The 17,419-nt window shown below is 51.1% G+C and overlaps 3 protein-coding genes across 3 annotated transcripts; 2 read left to right on the top strand and 1 right to left on the bottom strand.

The window, feature by feature from the left end:
- The first annotated feature begins 3,103 nt into the window (after nt 1-3,103).
- LOC119114705 (calcipressin-2-like) lies at nt 3,104-9,498 on the top strand. Its single transcript, XM_037238720.1, has 5 exons — nt 3,104-3,301; nt 5,923-6,164; nt 6,493-6,666; nt 8,332-8,503; nt 8,771-9,498. The coding sequence occupies exons 2-5, from the start codon at nt 5,961-5,963 to the stop codon at nt 8,905-8,907; spliced, it is 687 nt and encodes a 228-aa protein (XP_037094615.1). The 5' UTR covers nt 3,104-3,301; nt 5,923-5,960; the 3' UTR covers nt 8,908-9,498.
- Nucleotides 9,499-10,986: 1,488 nt separating this feature from the next.
- On the bottom strand, nt 10,987-12,385 carry LOC119114691 (protoporphyrinogen oxidase-like). The gene is made up of 4 exons (XM_037238708.1): nt 12,069-12,385; nt 11,907-12,032; nt 11,388-11,560; nt 10,987-11,063 (listed from the first exon to the last, which is right to left on the bottom strand). Exons 1-4 carry the CDS (start codon nt 12,383-12,385, stop codon nt 10,987-10,989), a joined length of 693 nt encoding a protein of 230 aa, XP_037094603.1.
- A 3,113-nt stretch (nt 12,386-15,498) lies between these two features.
- On the top strand, nt 15,499-17,194 carry LOC119114694 (mitochondrial transcription rescue factor 1). Its single transcript, XM_037238710.1, has 3 exons — nt 15,499-15,629; nt 15,837-15,909; nt 16,506-17,194. Exons 1-3 carry the CDS (start codon nt 15,619-15,621, stop codon nt 16,704-16,706), a joined length of 285 nt encoding a protein of 94 aa, XP_037094605.1. The 5' UTR covers nt 15,499-15,618; the 3' UTR covers nt 16,707-17,194.
- The last annotated feature ends 225 nt before the right edge of the window (nt 17,195-17,419 follow it).

Below are 17,419 nucleotides of genomic sequence, written 5' to 3'. Positions count from 1 at the left end.
CTGCACCCACGCCTCGTGACATCGGATTCTGTCCCGTCCCCACAGGATGCCAGTTGTTGACATTAAGCGTCGGCCCCCCGTGACAGGTCGGTCTGACGGCTATTCAGCTGGGTGGAGCGACTGGTCCGGCCCTGGCGAATGGTGTGTCAGTCCGCTGAGCCGGGCCCCAGATGGAGAAACTGCCGTCCTACGTCGGCTGGGCTTCCCACGAAGCTTTGAAGCTTTGAGTTTCCACATCGGAAAAAAATTAGGCTCAAATGACGGGAACTTTATGTCACCTATAAAGGTTCATATCAGTCAACACCTGTTTTCAAGGTAAAAATCACACTCACAAAGCGGAAAACTGCGTATCACTAAAAGATTGCTGGCCAATTTCGGATTTAAAGCATCGGAAACATCGCTTGCAAAAAAACTTCCGTCCGTCGGAGAATTTCGATCTTTCAAGATCACCTTTCAAAGACATGTTCTGGCTTAAAGGCCGGGGAATTCCACATCACTAGGAGAGACTAGCCAATTTTAACTTTTCAAGGATCAGAATAGTACCAAGTGCAAGACCCAGCGTCGTTAAAAATTCTTAAAACTCAGGGTCATCTTTCAAGCTCAAATTTATGCTCAAACGGCAGGGCACTTTAAATCATTAAAAACTTACCCGCTGATTTCATCTTTAAAAACATCAGAATATTCCCAAGCGCAAGCACTAGGCATCGCCAAAGTGCTGAAAACTCAATGTCACTGTTCAAGGTCAAATTTAGGCCCGAAGGACGGGGAAATCTATGTCACGAAGAGTCTGATTCAGCCGGTTATTCTTGATGCCAAAAATGACGCCTTCTTACCGATATCGATGATGGAAATTGAAGCCATTTTCAATATTCTCTTGACCGTTTATGCTTCCGTGACTTGACCATTCAATATGTTTTCAGAGAAATCGAAATGGCGAATGCGCGGCCAATAGGTGCGACAAAGAAACCTAATAATTTTCCTCAACGTTGAGCTCTTGCGGTCATAAATCAGAACAACCAACTCGGTGATCAGTCGTGCCACTAGCTAAGACTTCTTTCTTCGCAGCTATTGCTCCGCCTACTCACGTTAATTGCAGACATGTATTGGCTGTGCTCACATCTATGCAATCCAATGTTAAATCGAGAGCACTGCTTCGCGGGGAGAAAAATCTGATTGAACAAGGACAAGCAGCACTGAGATCACATACAGATATATACGCATCACCACCCACCTCGTAAAGGTCATCTCCCTCTTTTGGCCTACCCAGGGAAGACCACGGCGCTGGGTGCCCCGATTCATGGACAAACACGCATCGCATCGGCCTACGCATGAGCAGAACCACCAGCTCTCCAAATGTAGGTTCCGCTGTTCCGATATTTAGCCTCCAGCTCACTGGTACACACGGTGCGACGTAGTCACTTCTGCACTTGGCACTCGTCACAGGCACTGCTCACAGTCCGTTCTCACGCCGGCGGCTCTCAGGATCTTCTCTTTGTTACCACCTATTCTCCCGGGCCCCGCGTCCGCGTCCCTCGCAAGGGGCACCTTTGGCAGGAGAGGAACGCGAGCGTCTCTAAACAGCGCTCACCAAACTACACAAACATTCACTGTGTAGCGAAGAGGTGCTCTCTGACACCTCACACAAACACCTTTTACTGGCAGTCTCGGCCGGAACCGATATACTGTTCCGCACCGTTGTAGACCAATATTCCACAGAAAAATAGTTCATGACCCTCACCCTTGACTTCTTATATCACTACCGCCTGGAAAAGCGGTGGCGGCGCGTCCTTGATATGTGGCTGATTCGCGTCAGATAGTTACATTTCGGGAGCGCCTGCTCTCGCGGCAAGGTGAAACTGGGGGAGTCAGATGGGCTGATGGCAATATATGCGCTGTCTCCTCAGTATTCTGAGTGGTAGTGCCGATCTGCCGTTTGCGCGGCGGTGTCCGGCGCCCGTGCCCACGGTCGCGTGGCCACGATGTTGCTCGATCCCCACGGGCGATGGCCGTTCACCCGATCGTCGGTCCGCGGACCGGGCCGGTCTGGCGCCTTGTTCGATGTCTGCTGGCGCCCGGACGGAGCGGTTGGTCCGCCAGCTTGACAGGAGGTGTGTCGGTTCGCGGAACCGGGACGGAGGTCGAAGACTACCGTGCTACTTCGGCTGGGCTTCCCACGAAGCCCTAATTTTCTACATCATCCTGTCACCCACGGGCGGCCGGCTGTTCACCCGGCTGTTCACCCGGACAGGCCGCGGGCCGGGCCTGTCCGGCGGCTCGTCGAACGTGGGTCGGCCTGCGTCGGGGCGGGGCGGCTAGTCCGGCGACTTGGCGAATGTGTGTCTGTTCTATCGAGACGCGGGTCGAAAGCTGCCGAGCTGCGTCGGTCGGACTTCCCACGAGCCACGAACTTCTTATTTTCCGAAAACCGCAATTTTGTGCATTCTTTCTTGACAAGCCAAAGGCATTAGTTTCAACTTCTGAGATGTCGAGGATGAAAAAATTGACAGTATCATTGCACCTATATGTGGTGCCAGTTAGTGATGAGTTGACTGTTAATGACCCATGGGTCACTGACTGGGTCATAACCTCACACAAACTGCCTTTGCCTTGGCCGTGGAGGTTCCCGCCAGTCAGGATGCTGAAAGAGATGACGATTTCTGCAATGACCATGACTTTCTTCCTGCTAACTGAAGAGGCATCTACACCCTCGCTTCGTAATAAGTGATAATAGTGCAGCGTGAGCACAAAATAATGCAGGAAAATGCACTATTAGCGTTCTTCCAGATCTGGCACCAATCCTGCAAAGCAAAATAGTACAAACTGTGCGAAAAAACCTTGAAAGTGGCGCAAAACTGTACTAAGCCTTGAATAGTATAAAGACGGTGATTTTGTTACAAGTTTTCTCAGAAATGTGCAAGAAATACCCCTTTTTCGCATAAATATATTTTTATGTGGTACCAAGTAATACATGGCCATGGACATTTTATCATACAATTACTGCATTTGGTTATACTCTTGAGGTTACACTTCTCCCTACGCATCTGTGACGACATTTGGCGCTTGCCGAGATGCGTCACAAAAGATTGTTGCAGTTAGTGGAATATTAGGTGAGGGTGGTGAGGTGGGTACGGGCTTATATGGAATGAGCGAGAAAAGACATAGTTAGAACTACTTGAAAGAGTGGCTGTTTGAGGGTTTTATTTCCTTCGGCCGACGGAGCTGAAGTAGGGTGTCAGATTTCAAGACGGAGGCAGCGGCCTTTTTGTGCTAGCAAACGGCTCAGTGTTGGTCGCATTAACAGGTACTTTGGGAACGGAGCTGCTTTGTAGATGAGTTTCATGCTTAGTAGGCGAAATATTGTACTACCTATGTGATGCATCATGCATGATCATCAGTGGGTTTTGTGGTAGCATCTTGTGCTCTTGAAGTGCAGATAAATGCATTCTTGTGTGATATTAAGGGCTGAGAAAGTCAAAAGAACATGTGCATGCTTTGACTGTGGTAGGTTTATGAACACAATCAGCAATCAGGAATTTAAATTTACTTCAGCAACACAGGATAATGTGCTTCAAAATCTACCATGGGTGGAAGAACACTTTTTATAGTGGTGTACCAAAACCTTTTTGACAGCCATGCTTCCCATGTGTTGTGGTTGGTTGAAAGTGCAATAGTCAAAGAGATGGGGGAGGAGAGAGTATGGCACCCATTGGCCTCATGTTTGTATGCCTTTGGTACCCAGCCAAGTGTGTGGCTTGTCACAGGCACATTAGGATAATCAGGGGAGACAGTGGAAATAATAAAAGAATACCTAAAACATCTGAAATTTGAATTCTGCATTTATTGGATCAGACCTCATGCTAAGCAATGCATGTGGTGTAAGCTCCCATCACTAATATCTAGTCATGTAATTTTGATTCAACAGAAGAGTTTGGTGGCAAAAGTTTGATATGTTCCAATGGTCAGCACAGTTGGTTCTAGCCTCTGACATAAACTGACCTTAATGGTGGCTGCTGCCATGGCAGCAAGCCATACCTACCAGTAAAAAACAGTGGGGTCTAAAGCAACTAAAGTTGCTACCAAAGCAGCTGGAAAGACTTCCAAAGATCACCTGCAAAAGCATCACATAACCTATTGCACATCTCAGTTGTTTGCCTGTCCTGTCTAGGGACTGTGATCATGTAACACATATAACATATGCATATTTGGTCATATGATGTATGCATCTTCCTAAAAGTTATCCTAGTTTTTTTATTTTCCTAGATGTGTCTAAAACCTTTTGATGGTTTCTAGGATTAGAGCCCATGCTAAACAACATCTTGTGTGAGCCCTGACCATTTGATCATTTGATTCTAGGTCAACAGCAGAGCTCTGCAGTGAAATTTTAACATGCTCTTATACTTGGCATGGTTTATCCTATTCCCTGACCTCAGCTGACCTTAAATAAGGCTGCATCCACCTGTTACATCCCATCCTAGTTTGGGCCAAATGCCAGCTCTTAAGTGATTCAGATATAACCCACTTGAGGTGGTTGAATCCAAAGCAGACACTCTAAGTGAGCTCGGAGCGCTTAAAGCATATATCATGTTGAACATGTCTAGCACATCAACATCACAGCAGCTGCTTGAGAGCATGCAGACTGTAAATCCAGGTGTGCTGAGTTTGGCACATGGTTGCCACTAATTTCTGATATAGAGAACCAATTTTTGAAGGATTTGTGATGCTTCACAGGTATTTAAACCAAAAGTAATCCCAACTCATCTCTTTGAAGGATACTTGAAAAATAAAGAGGCCTGGGGCCTGACAGGAGTTTTGCACATACGTGATACAGGTTCAGCACACCGATGTTGGTCACAAATCTGGTGCCTGGCGAAGTTTTCACAGACTGGAATTGAGCTGCTGGAATGAGATCAACTGCTAACTGTGTATTTCTGCATTACAATGAAGTGTTATGCTGGTTTCTGCATATTTTCAATACCTTTAAGTGAACACATATCTGGGTGGCACATCAGATTTGCCTGGTGCTGTGTGACAATTCCCCTTATTCTTACTGGGAGCATGATTGTAATGATACTAATATTTGGTTATATTAAGCCAAGAAGCACATGATAGCTCAGGATTGGTAGTGTGTAACACAGTGATGACCATTTGTGTTGTGATGTTTGTATTCTTTAGTCTGCTTATGCCAGTCTGGTCAACTAATGCATATGCCATCAACATAATTGGTATGCTATGACAGCATGTGTATGCTTACCTCCACCTGTGAATACACACATTGCCTTTATAAAGGCAAAGTGCCATTACCCTTTCTGAAATGTCTTAAGACTTTTGGAAAATGGTGCTTGTTAATGCAATTCAAGATGTCTGGTAATGTACACTCACTACACATAGGCATATCATTGAGGTCCATTTACCAAATTACAAGTTAACAAGCAATTCCTATATATGCAGAGAGCCTATGATGAGATTAGGGGTGTTTTTCATCACAGGGTATTGCAATTCATTGTCCTCAGCATGGTGCTCTACAAGACAGATATTAGGGTCTCACATCAATTTTGCCAACAACCAATAGCACTGAAGTACCTTTTTGAAATGCATCTGAAGGTATTAGGTGGCATGGTGGTTTGTTTTGCCTCCAAATGTCATTCAGGGTGTGATGATTTATGACTGTGACGTATGACTTATGACACCATCCACGATTGATGATAAATTTCGAGATGCACATGAGAGGTAGGCGACACCACAGGACCTCAGTGGCCGAGTACGTCGTAGATTCGCAATGACGCAGATCAGATGACAACATCTCCTTGGGCTTATCATCACCTTCGGTGCTACATCTCCTTTCCTTCTGTGCTCTGTGATGCAATGTTCCTCATACCTGTTCCACGTAGTGTGTGTGTAGCTGTGTGCCCGGTGTGTGGGCAGGTTGTCCCAGTCGGCGATGAGCTAGGGGGCCGGCGGCCATGTCCGGTCAGGGAGCGGGCCGCGGTTCGCTTGAGTCTCAGGACAGCTCGGCCAGCCGCTCGTCCGACGAGCCGGCCGACGACACGCTGGCGCGCGCCCTGGCGGCCGGCACCGCCGCCCAGCTGCTGGACGACGCCGACCTGCCCACCTCCATCCACGTGTGCAACCTGCCGCTCGACGCGTTCGAGGACGAGGCGATTAAGGTGGGCACCTGTTGCAGGACTGGCTCGCGCGGCGTGTGCTTGCACCCCGCGCGTGGGGTGTGCTTCACTTAAAACGGTGGGGGCTGCGTTTTTCTCGAAAACTGCAGTCATGTGACACATTAGACAAGGACATACGGAGTTGAATCCTGATATTGTTTTCAAACGCTTTGTAAATACGTGCGTAAGGTTTCTTATGGCTGGCAGTTACACGGCGTGACCAGTGTCACTTGACATTCCCCGTCGCGGTTCCTGGATAAAAAGGTCACTGGTGTTCATCTTCTGCCAGCCATGTTCGCCACGAAACTGAGGACGGGGATGGTTTTGGCAGGCCAGTTTCGAAGACACATTCATGGCCTTCGACGACGAGGCGTGGTTCCAGTACTTCCCCAGCTTTCGTCGGGCGCGAGTCAACTATAGCACCCCGAAGGCAGCAGCCAGCGCGCGTATCCACCTGCACGAGACAAGCATCTGCGGCGCCACGATCAAGTGCTACTTCATCCAGGTGAGGGCGCCACTCTCTCCTCGCCTTGACCCGCAGCCATTTCGGAAAACAAGTGGGGGCTGCTCTCACGTGTGCATGCTGGGCGTAACGTGCCCTCGACCGCCGGTGCCCCCGTCGGTCCCAATCATCATCACTTGTGCATAGCAGCGGTGATTAGGAATACTTCAAAAAAAGTGGTCACCAAATACTCGTCGTAGTCACCATTCGACGGAGACCAGCGACGTCCGAGAACAAGAGGTCGGCAAAAGGGTGAAGTGATAAGGTGGTTATGTAACTACGTCGTCGTGCAGAGACCACGAAAGACTATAAACTGACACGTCCTGAGGTTTTCCTGCCACGGCTCTATTCCATGTTCACGATTTCGTGCTAGTTTCGCCGCCGGAGCGGGCTGGGCGTGTTTGTTGGCTCCGGAGCGGGCTGGACGTGTTTGTTGGCTCCGGCCGCCGCTCGAGCGTGGACCGAAGCTCGACCGGAGTGGTGGGCGCCCGAGCGAGGCTTGCAACGGAGAAGCGACGCCGCAGCGTGGTCCGGAGGGAGACGCCGAGGGCCAGACGCTCCGCTCCTCCAATCATTCCGCGACGATCTGCCGCAGGGCAGGCACCGTTCACTTGAAATGCATAAAATGGCGAAGTCCTCTTTATTTAGTTTCTGTGTCGGTGTGTTCATATGCTGCGTGGCTGGCGCAGTTACAGAAATGTTGCCGCGTCACCGGCTGCAACGCTGCGTTTTTCGCTGCCGCCACATGCGCCTTAGCGGGAGCCTGGTGTTCTCCGTACGGCTTGGCCTCAAGTGACCATACGACGCCAGCTGGCTGTGTGACACGACCGGTAGACAGCACATCTGGCTCGCACCACGTGCATGTTATGTATCGGACTTCACTCAGCATGGTACCGTACAGCTGTGTCTGTTGGAGCCCTCGGCCACAACTAGTGAACGCATGCGCTGCCAAATGTCCGATGAGGGATTATAATCAAGTGTAAGAAGGCCCGGGAAAACGCGTCGTTCCAGTCGAAAACCTGATCGGTACGGACTGAAGAAGAGAGTTCAGCTGGGTAACGCGTCTTACAGTTATCACCTAACATACGTGCGGCATAGTGTACTACTTGCCGCTCAGTACGCGTTGAAAGGGAATTTCGACTGATGTCCGAGTGCTACGCCTTCCCTGATGTTCGGCTAGTAACTTTCGATTCATTGGACGTTGACGTTTTCGTACCCGAGTAACCGTAAGAACTGTGCTGCGGTCGGTCAGACAGCGGCTGTCGCACGTGGGACCGCCGTGTGACCCGGCCGGCCGTGTCCTGGACGCAGCGTGATAACGGCACCACGACACCGGCGATCCCATGTTGGTCTGACCATCGCCGACGGCTGCGTCCCGGCCCCAGCCCGGCGGACAATTCAGAGTTGTTGGGTATTCAAACATCCTGAATGGCTCTGTGGCCGCTGTTACAGCGTCACTTCCTTCAAACACACCGTAGTATGATGCTCCGCTTCCATGCCAGCCCGAATATCCCCGGCAGTCGGGGTCCAGCCGCGGTTCTCACGGCAACACAGTGTCGATAGGGCTCCCGAGAAACTCCACCGTCCCCGTTACCGCCGTAGCACGATATGATGACGCCCGGTGCGGGCTTTCCGCGCTGACCCGACCGACGCCGGGGTCTGCTCCAGCCTCAGTCGTCGCGCGACGAGCTGGATGACGGCACGCTGCACCCGCCCATGCCGGACAAGCAGTTCCTGATTTCGCCGCCCGCCTCGCCGCCGGTCGGCTGGGAGCCGGTGCGCGAGGCCGAGCCCACCGTCAACTTCGACCTGCTGCGAGCCGTCACCGAGATGGCGCCCGGTGAGGGGACGCCGGTCCGCCGTCGGCCCGGGCAAACGGGCACACATGCTGATTACCATTCCTCAGAACGTGGAGGCACTGTCAGAACGGAAACGAGTCGCTACATGCTTGGAGGCGTTCAGTCGCGTGTTTCATCCCGCCGTTTGATAGGCGTCCGGTGTAAAGCCGCTGTCCTGATGACCCCGAGTGATGCCTGCAGCGGCCGCTCGCCCCGGCGCAGTGCGCGGGGTTCGGCCCGGCGGCGTGACGGCGCGCCCCTGCCGGCAGGCGAGAGCCACGAGCTACATGACGGGCGCGACCAGCAGCCGAGCATCGTGGTGCACGTGGCCGAGGAGAGCGAGACGGACCGCGACGCGGGACAGCCGCGCATGCGCATCACCCAGACCCGCTGCCCGTCGCGGTAGACTGCGCCGCCGGCCGCCGCCGCCGCGGAGGTCACGGCCGGGGCGCCCAGAGCGGCGCGGGCCCGAGCCGGCTGGTCGCGCCGACTCGGGACACGAAGCTTATCACTGGACCCCCGCCTGTAACTTTGTTGATGTGTTCGAGCGTTGAGGTTTCGTTTGTTGTGGATAGGACTGTGTCGGATGGCTAATCGCCGCGTGATCAAAACCAAATGGCGCGTGACTACTAGCATTGGAGAAGCCGCATGGTGCTGCCCGCTTCGCCGAGAGATGGCGCGGCATTGTATTGTTTCGGCGCTCGTTGTTGCTCGCTGTGCATGTAACTGGGCCTGTGATTTTAGTTGCAGTAGAGCTTATGTTGTCGGTGGAATAGTTCAAGAAGCAGATCACGCTGACGGTAATGCTGCATAGACGTCCGAGGTCTCCACTTCCAGATGTATCGCGTCTTCAACACGGCTTGCAAGTTATCCTATGTCTGTTGTAAGCGACGGGCCGGTGTCGGAGCAGTTTATGCATCCTGTCCTCCCTATGCTGTCACGCATTATCATCTGTCGAAACACGTGGTTCTTACGATTAAAGGTGTTCTCATGGTGATGTCATGGCGTTTGGCAACGATGAGACGCGCAGGTCATCAGGCAACAAACAGGCTTCACTACGTGGTCCTTACAGTGCGGACTAGATGCGTGCACAGGCCCGCCAAAGGTTTGCCTAGCTACGGATGGCTTACATCTGGCACGTTTTCAGCGTGTGAACGGAATTCGCAGGCATGAGGACAACGCAACAACGCAGAGGTCTAATGCCTGAGATCCATCCCCGAACCAGTAGAACTTGGCGTCTAAAAACGCTAAATTACGCTCGGCACCGCGATATGACTGCGATCCCACCCTACCTGATGCAACAGTTAGGACCCCGGGCTTTCTGGTTTAACGACTACGATCCCGGACTATCTTATGCAACGACTTAACGAGCCTACTACGGTACCGGACTATCTCATGCAACTACGGTACCAGACCATCTGTTGCAACGCCTACGGCACCCGCGCTATCTGATGCAACGACTACGATCCCGGAGTATCTTATGCAATGACTTAACGAGCTACTACGGCACCGGGCTTTCATGCAACTACGATACCAGACCATCTGTTGCAACGCCTACGACATCGCGCTATCTGATGCAACGACCACAATCCCGGAGTATCTAATAAGCCAATTGATGGATTCTGATGCACTCCCGCTGGCTATGCCAGAAAAAAAAACAGTGGAGAAGCCGCTTTGACTTGCATGAAAAAGTCGCATTGGCTTCTCGAGTTCACAGCAGACTACAGCTAAACCCTGAAACTGACCACTCACCGTTGTGCGAACACGTGATATTTTTCACATGTTTCGCACGTCCAGCCATGTGATATTGTTCGCATTTTCACAAACGTCCAGTCATGTGATCTTGTTCACCGTTCGCACACCCAACCATGGGTGATATCATTCACATGTCTTTGCAACGTCCAGCTACGTGATATTGTTCGCATGGGCTCGCACGTCCAGGCCATATTATATTGTTTACACACGTGCCACACGTCCAACCATGTGATATTGCCGCCATCCTATCCATAAGGCACGAACCTGAAAGGCCGCCTTCCAACAGAAGGTCACGTATCGCACGACCACACCGCGACAGTGCTAAAAAGCGGTCGCTTGCGCGGAGACTGCTGCGAAGGCAATGTCCTACGGTGACCTGTAGTCTCCACACCATGCATCAATATTCCCCTCATGCCGAAACATGTGTTAACCTTCGATGTTATGTTCGTTTGTACAGTTGCGTTCAAAACCCAACAGTTCAGCTTAAAAAATACTTAAATAATCAAACACTACATTGCAGTATAGCATCGCTATACTTTGTTCGTCCCAGCTGTTTTTCAATCACAATTGTACAATTGCATCACATTTCACCATTTGTAGCAAGAAGAACATCACCACTGTGCCAGTGAGCACTGCCCGTCCAGCGCAGTCCACAACCTGTAGTATCCACGGCATGCAAAAACCCCAGCTGCCTACCTGATCTCACAAATGCCCTCCATCCAGTCCGGTGTCACATCTTGCGGGCCCATGCGGACATCCGCACCGGCAGACCCGGTCCCCACAGGCCCGACACCGACTCGTCCGGTGCTGATGGCGCCGCTGCGTCCCCTGGTTTGAAGCACTCGCCGCCGGACGGCGTAAGACAGGAGTCGCCACGCTGATTTGCGCGGAATGGAATAACGTCACCGCCGCATACCAGACCGGTGCGATGGCACAACTGTCCCGCTCGGCGTCAGCTGACAACCGTCTCCTCAGGGTTCGTCCCATCACTGCTCGTCCATCGCGCCTGCTGACGGCCTCAGCCGCGCGGCGGCCGCTCAGAATACAGTCGTTGACGCTGACCGGCCGTCGAACGCGGCGGCCCGGCCAGCAGCAGCGGGCCAGCCGAGGCGGGCCGACAGCTGCGCGCACCTCCTGCAACCAGGGCGCGGTGTCCGACGCGGTACTGCGGGATGCAGCGCTCCTGCAGCTGCACGCAGAGCCGGCTGGGCCGGGCCGTGACGCCGAGCGAGCGTCGCACCTCGTGTAGCGCGGCGTCCAGCAGCCGCTGCCGGCTCGGCCGGACGCCGTAGTACCCGCTCCATCTCGGCTCCGCCCGACATAACCGTCAGCAACGGTCTTGTCGCCCTGCGGGAAGCTGCACGTGTCGAAAATGACGCCCAGCACGCGAACCGTCGGCCGGCTCGCACGACGGGATCAGGTAAGCCAAAGCCGGGCTTCGCCGCAGCAGCTGGCCCTCGTACTCGAGCGTGATCACGGCCACCGTCACTGACTCGATCTGCGCCAGCAGCGCCGCCAGCGACCGTCCGGCACGAGCGGTGCCAGCGCGTGCGCCGGCAGCGCCGAGATGACCTGGGCGGCGTGGTGGCTGCCGGCCGGCGAGTGGACCGTGGCGCCGTCCGGTGACAGCTCCAGCCGCGTGGGCCGGGCGCATCCGGCAGCACGGCGACGCCATCGGCGGCCAGCCGCGCCGCCATGGCCTCCGGCAGCGTCTGCAGACCACCCTCCAGGCTCCAGACGCTCCAGCGCTCGGCTTGCGCGCGGCGCGCCAGCTCGCTGCCGCCGGGGTCGGGCGCGGCGGCACGGCCGCGCTCCTTCCACATGCCCCAGAGCACGCTGCCGTAGCGCTGCTCGTGTTCGAACAGCGTGTCCATCAGGAAACGCACGCTGATTTGGCGTGCGTCGCCGGCGCAAACGCCGCGCACCAGCGGGTCAACGGCGAACTGCGCCACGTCGCTGCCGAACCGGCGCGCCACGAACGCGTACAGGCTGTCGTCGGCCAGGCCGCGACGTGCTGGCGCTGCCAAGTCGCGCAACGCCGCTAGCGCCAGCGGCCGCCGGAACGGCTTCAGCCAGCGCAGCGTGCTCCACAGGCTGGTCGGCAGTTTGTGCAGCTCGCCGTCGGTCATGATCATCCGGTTAAGGGTCGCTGGGTGTCCTTGAGGGATTATCTTCAGCCTGGGGAGGGGCTGGGCATTATTTTTGGGGTTTACAAATTTACTCTTATTTGGTCTTCTCGATACACATGTGCTTAAATTCAATAGACACACAATGCTGGAAGTATTTGTGTGATAATATGTTGCTCGCTTATACTGGATGCAGTTATTTCTACCACATTGCAGGAAGCAAAAAGCTGTGAGCCAATAGTTATCTGTTGTCCGCTAAAATCGGTGATTTATCCATGTTTACGAGTTATTTTGTGTCTGGTAGCACTTGTAAGCCATCAACGGCCTGGTATTGACCTGTGACCTATCACCCAGTCACAGTGGACCAGTACCTCTCAGTCAGCTGCAGCTGCTCCACCAGCTGCAGGGTGTTGACGCCCTGCTGGCCAGCCGGCCGCACCGTGCGCCGGCCCGTGCTCCCAGAGACCGCCGTCCTTGTGGCGCGTGGTGCGGACCCAGCCGCCGACGGCCGGCGACCGCCTCCAGCACGGTGATGGGCAGTGTGGGCCGCAGCTGGCGCAGGTAGTGGGCGGCTGCCAGACGGTCACGCCGCCGCCCAGCACCAGCACAGCCATGCTCGGACTGCTTGCGCCTCACTCCGCCTCAACAGTTCATCTGACCACCCCCACCAGATTGTTGGCTGGGTGCCAACTCCCTTGTGAGAAAGCAGAACAGTGCCAGCCATGGGCAGAAGAGATACTGTGCATAAACCTGCATACCAGTACATTACATGGAAAAGAAACACTGAGCAATAACCATCTTGCAAAAATGTGATAGCATGAACATGGAGAAAACAAATTATGGAGAACAGCTGCTCACACTACAAATGTGGCTACCCATGACATGAAATGTGAAGGGGCATTTATACAGTTATAAGAACTCACATACTCACCTTTAGCATTAAGTGTCAGCATGCAAGAAACTGAATAATTGTAAAGGTTACAATTGTTGTGTGGAAAGTACCAATAGTGATAATTGTTGGGGTCATTTCAAGCAAACAGTGAGGTAAAAATAAACAAATGCAATGTAGGCAAGCCATTTGTTAATAAAGGCATTCATACTTTAGTAACCAGCTCATAAAGATCCTACATTACTTGCCCACTGTGCAGCATGCAACATGCTATTATCCTAGCTTGTGCTATTTTAAATGAAATTCCCATCATGCTCAATGTGTTTTTGCACTTACTAGATTCAAACAATGCAAATCAATGTTGTTTTTTTTTAGTAAAGCCAGCCATGGAAACATACTTCACCACAGAGAAGCCCATTATATAACTTATGATAGCTGCAATTTTTTCTACAGCATGGCACACACTGACAGGTGCTGTGCCAGCAGGGGCACAGGATGATGTGCCTCCCATGACCTTGATTTTGACATTATACAGCTGAAACTCCATGGGAAGAGCAAACCTAACACAACACCTGCCAACCCAATCTCCCAATGGCATGAGCTATGTTACACTTGCAGACCCTTGCCCTTTCAGCAAAATGCAGAATGAGACAAGATTAGGGTGTATGGGTGCAAGCAAGTGTACAAAAAAAACTAGCTATATAAGCATCCACCCTTTAGAAGGCCATGACATGCCCAGGGGGTGCACATTAGATTAGTCTAAAAACCACAATTCCACTTTCTGCACTTTGTTATTCTTGATGGTGTCACATTTTTGTAAGCTGGGAATTTTATACTGTTGGGACTTGAAAGGTAGGTTTATTATAATATTGGTAATGCCAACCTCAACCTACATACCCTGTACATGGTGCACCTAAGGTCATCAAGTACGCTGTTGATAGATACAGAGCTGAGGCACAGATTACACACTGTGAGGTGGATACCTCGCACATTCCCAAAGTTCAGTAAAAACAGTTCAACAGGAGAGTGGAAAGTACTCTCCACAGCTCGCAGAAGTGACATCTGCAATGCCACCCACCCACGCTTTCACAGTTACAAGCCAAGTACATTCATCGGCTCACCGCATCAGCTGTCGCCGCACTCCGTTTGTGGCAAGCAATCAATCGCACACGTAATCATGTGTTGCGGCGGCATTACGTAATGACAACCAAGAACATGCACAGTTTTAAAACACCTCAAATTACCCACGACTTGAAACGCGTGCCCGCCTAGCGCGTACCACACATGAACCACAAACGTACTATAAGCGTCATTTAACATTAGAATAATCAGTAATGTTCCACGTAGCAATGTGAGCAGGATGCGCGTTTTTTTAACGAATCAGTAGCCAAATAATCTGCGCCTGCGATACTTTCTTAGTTTGTATTGGTTTGGGGTGCAAAGCAACAGTGTGCGACCAGAATCTTGAACAGGCTAATGGTTGATTTTGTTTGACTTTTCCAGACAACACGTATCTTCCTCCTTGCATTCAGCAATGTCCGTTTGTGGAGCCGCTTGTGTTGTTTTCGCGATACCTGACCGGAATAGGCTCTCGAACTAGCACAAAAGAATTCAGAGGCTATCTGGCATTTAAAACACAAAAGATTACTAATGTCGCATGTGTTACCAGGGCAAATACTACGGTTGCCAATATTGGCAAGATACGCGAGGGAGACCTATTCCAGAATGGTCGGAGACCTCCGCCATATCAGATGCCTTATGCATTTGCCCAGTACTCCATTGATGTGCACATATTCAGTGTCAAGTGAGAGCTCAAGGCATACAGAAATATTCCCATGCCAGAGCCTGTATGTGCAACGTCGGTTCAAATCAAAGAGGTCCCGCAGGGCAGTGTAAGTGTACGTACCTTTGCAGATTTCCATGGATTACCATGGAATTTTAACCATTTAGGATGACAGCCATGCATGGAGCCACATTCACCAAGATGTGATGCATTATTTTGTTTGTAGATATGGGTAGGGATACTTTGTACTTTTAATATACTGTACTTTGAACAGTTGTTTCTCAGATATTAAACAGGAAACAGTTGGGTGGATCTTGCCCATGCCATGTCTGATACAATGGTCCTTGGTAATGGTTCCAAAGTGTAAGTTACCATGCTTGGGAGTTATTACTATTGGCTATCACATGGATGGCTATCTAGTTGACTTATTGGGTTTCTCTTCAGGCTGGTAGTGAGTCTGAAGAATCTGATGATGAGGAAGAGGAAAAATCCAAGGACTTCCAGGTCTTAAAAGGCCATGCCAACTCTACCAGAATAGATGCTGTGCTTAAATTTGGTCTGGGAATGTCTAGAAAGTAGGGTGCAACTTAAATGTTCTGTCAAATTGCAATGTTGGAGACATTTGCACTGTTACATGTTAACTTGAGTGATATGCATGTGTATGTATATATCCAGCATATGACAATTACTATCTGTCATTCTTAATTACCAATAGCTCAGCTCATTCTGTTTATGCACATATGCTTGAGTCAGTTTTAACTGTACATGTTGATTTCTTTCAGCAAAGTGGACAATGCATTTTATAGCAGCAGCATCTACCTCAATGGAGAGAAGCTGATCAAGAAGAGCCATCCTGTAAGCACTTGGGCCAGACCTAATTTGCAGGGCTGTAATTTGGTATTCAGGAGGCCTTCAGCCTCCCCCCCCCCCCCCCCCCAATTTGGGATTTGGTTCCCCTTCCAACTTAGTGAAGACTGTGAACAAATCTGGTGGATACCTGTTTGTTGGCATATTTTGGGGCAGGTTGGGTAATTTTTCACCATTCAGCCCTGCCCCTTCCCTAAATCATTTTGTGAAACTATGCCTCTGACAGCAGGATATGCCTTTCCTATTCACAAGCTGAGATGAGCTTATGAAATTATATTGCTGAAAAAATGCCAGTTAAATGTTACATAGTAAGTGGGGGCAGTCCTATTATGGACATGATGATATTTGTTTCATGAGATTTGTTTTCACCAACCTTTCAAGTGTTCAATTATGCACTGGCTGTGTGTACTGGCAGACTGAAACAGTCATTTGGACAGGATGTTGTGAATGAACAACCAAGTTGTGTTAAAGTGTTTAACTATATCCAACATGTTTTTGTCAAAAATGCCCATCCATGATTGTGTGTGTGGTTCAGTCATGTGATTTTGTTGGCCTACATCATGGGGATGACAACTGTTCGGCAGCTGACGGTGGATGACGAAGTGGACGTGGTGCGCGGCGAGAACGCGCTGAACACGTCGTTCCTGGACGTCTCGCGGGTGCAGGTCCTCGACATCCACCGTTCGCGGTCCGACCCGGACAAGCTGACTCTGAAGGTGCGGCGCTTTAAACAGCTCACCGTCGAAAACTACTCGTCGCCGTGGAAACCAATTGCGTCGGAGTAAATGATCTGCACGTGCGCTGTAGTCGAATGATCATTGTCCAATGGTGATACAGAGCTTGACGTGGCGACCGCGTATGACACATGCGCGTCCATGATAGCCCATTTACCTCTGCTGATTGAGTACGGCAAGGCGGCGGCCCTGCTGTACTCCATCAGCAGAGATGGTATGCACGCTCTGTTTTGTCATCACTTTCAGCCTGCGCTGTAGTCTGGGTAACAATGTATATAATACACCGGTGTACATGATTTCTGAAAGCGACTGTGATCTCTCAGCGCACCTGGCCGAAAGACCATTGTCCAATGCTTCAGTATTTCCCACTTGACTTTGTCATCCATTTAAGAGCAACTCGCATTCTAAGTACACAGCTGTCTAATGTTACATTAGCACACGTAAGTAATGTCAATGGCTGTTTCCACACGTTAGAGGCTACAAGTGAACTATCTGAATGAAATATTGAACTGAATGAATGAATGAACAAATGCACTATTTGTGTTGACACTGGTCGAAATTGGTCAGCAGGCGGAGGTCGACATAAGACAGAAAGTCTGCTTGCGCTGCGGCGAATACGCTGCTGCATCGCCGTTCAGTTTGGAACGTTACTTCACCCATTAAGCCATTTCCAGAACAATGTTGCTTCTATGATGTTTGCCACCTCGAACAACCTGTTTCTGGACCTAAGTTTTTATGAAAATTTCAATCCTTTCAAAGAAGTA

Source organism: Pollicipes pollicipes, unplaced genomic scaffold (assembly GCF_011947565.3).
Source record: "Pollicipes pollicipes isolate AB1234 unplaced genomic scaffold, Ppol_2.1 Scaffold_2975;HRSCAF=3490_pilon_pilon_pilon, whole genome shotgun sequence".
Classification (NCBI taxonomy): Eukaryota; Metazoa; Arthropoda; class Thecostraca; order Pollicipedomorpha; family Pollicipedidae; genus Pollicipes; species Pollicipes pollicipes.
The sequence above is the reverse complement of the archived record's forward strand: the minus strand, read 5'-3'. Positions and strand labels throughout refer to the sequence as shown.

Excerpts from the sequence above, each read along its gene's own strand:
- LOC119114705 (XM_037238720.1), top strand. The coding sequence starts at position 5,961 with ATGTCCGGTCAGGGAGCGGGCCGCGGTTCGCTTGAGTCTCAGGACAGC. Across the intron at positions 6,165-6,492 it reads TCGAGGACGAGGCGATTAAG|GCCAGTTTCGAAGACACATT; the intron begins GTGGGCACCTGT and ends TGGTTTTGGCAG. Across the intron at positions 8,504-8,770 it reads CGTCACCGAGATGGCGCCCG|GCGAGAGCCACGAGCTACAT; the intron begins GTGAGGGGACGC and ends CCCTGCCGGCAG.
- LOC119114691 (XM_037238708.1), bottom strand. The coding sequence starts at position 12,385 with ATGACCGACGGCGAGCTGCACAAACTGCCGACCAGCCTGTGGAGCACG. Across the intron at positions 12,033-12,068 it reads CTCTGGGGCATGTGGAAGGA|CGAGCTGGCGCGCCGCGCGC; the intron begins GCGCGGCCGTGC and ends CCCCGGCGGCAG. Across the intron at positions 11,561-11,906 it reads GTCGCCGTGCTGCCGGATGC|ATGGAGCGGGTACTACGGCG; the intron begins GCCCGGCCCACG and ends GGCGGAGCCGAG.
- LOC119114694 (XM_037238710.1), top strand. Across the intron at positions 15,910-16,505 it reads TGATCAAGAAGAGCCATCCT|CTGACGGTGGATGACGAAGT; the intron begins GTAAGCACTTGG and ends ACTGTTCGGCAG.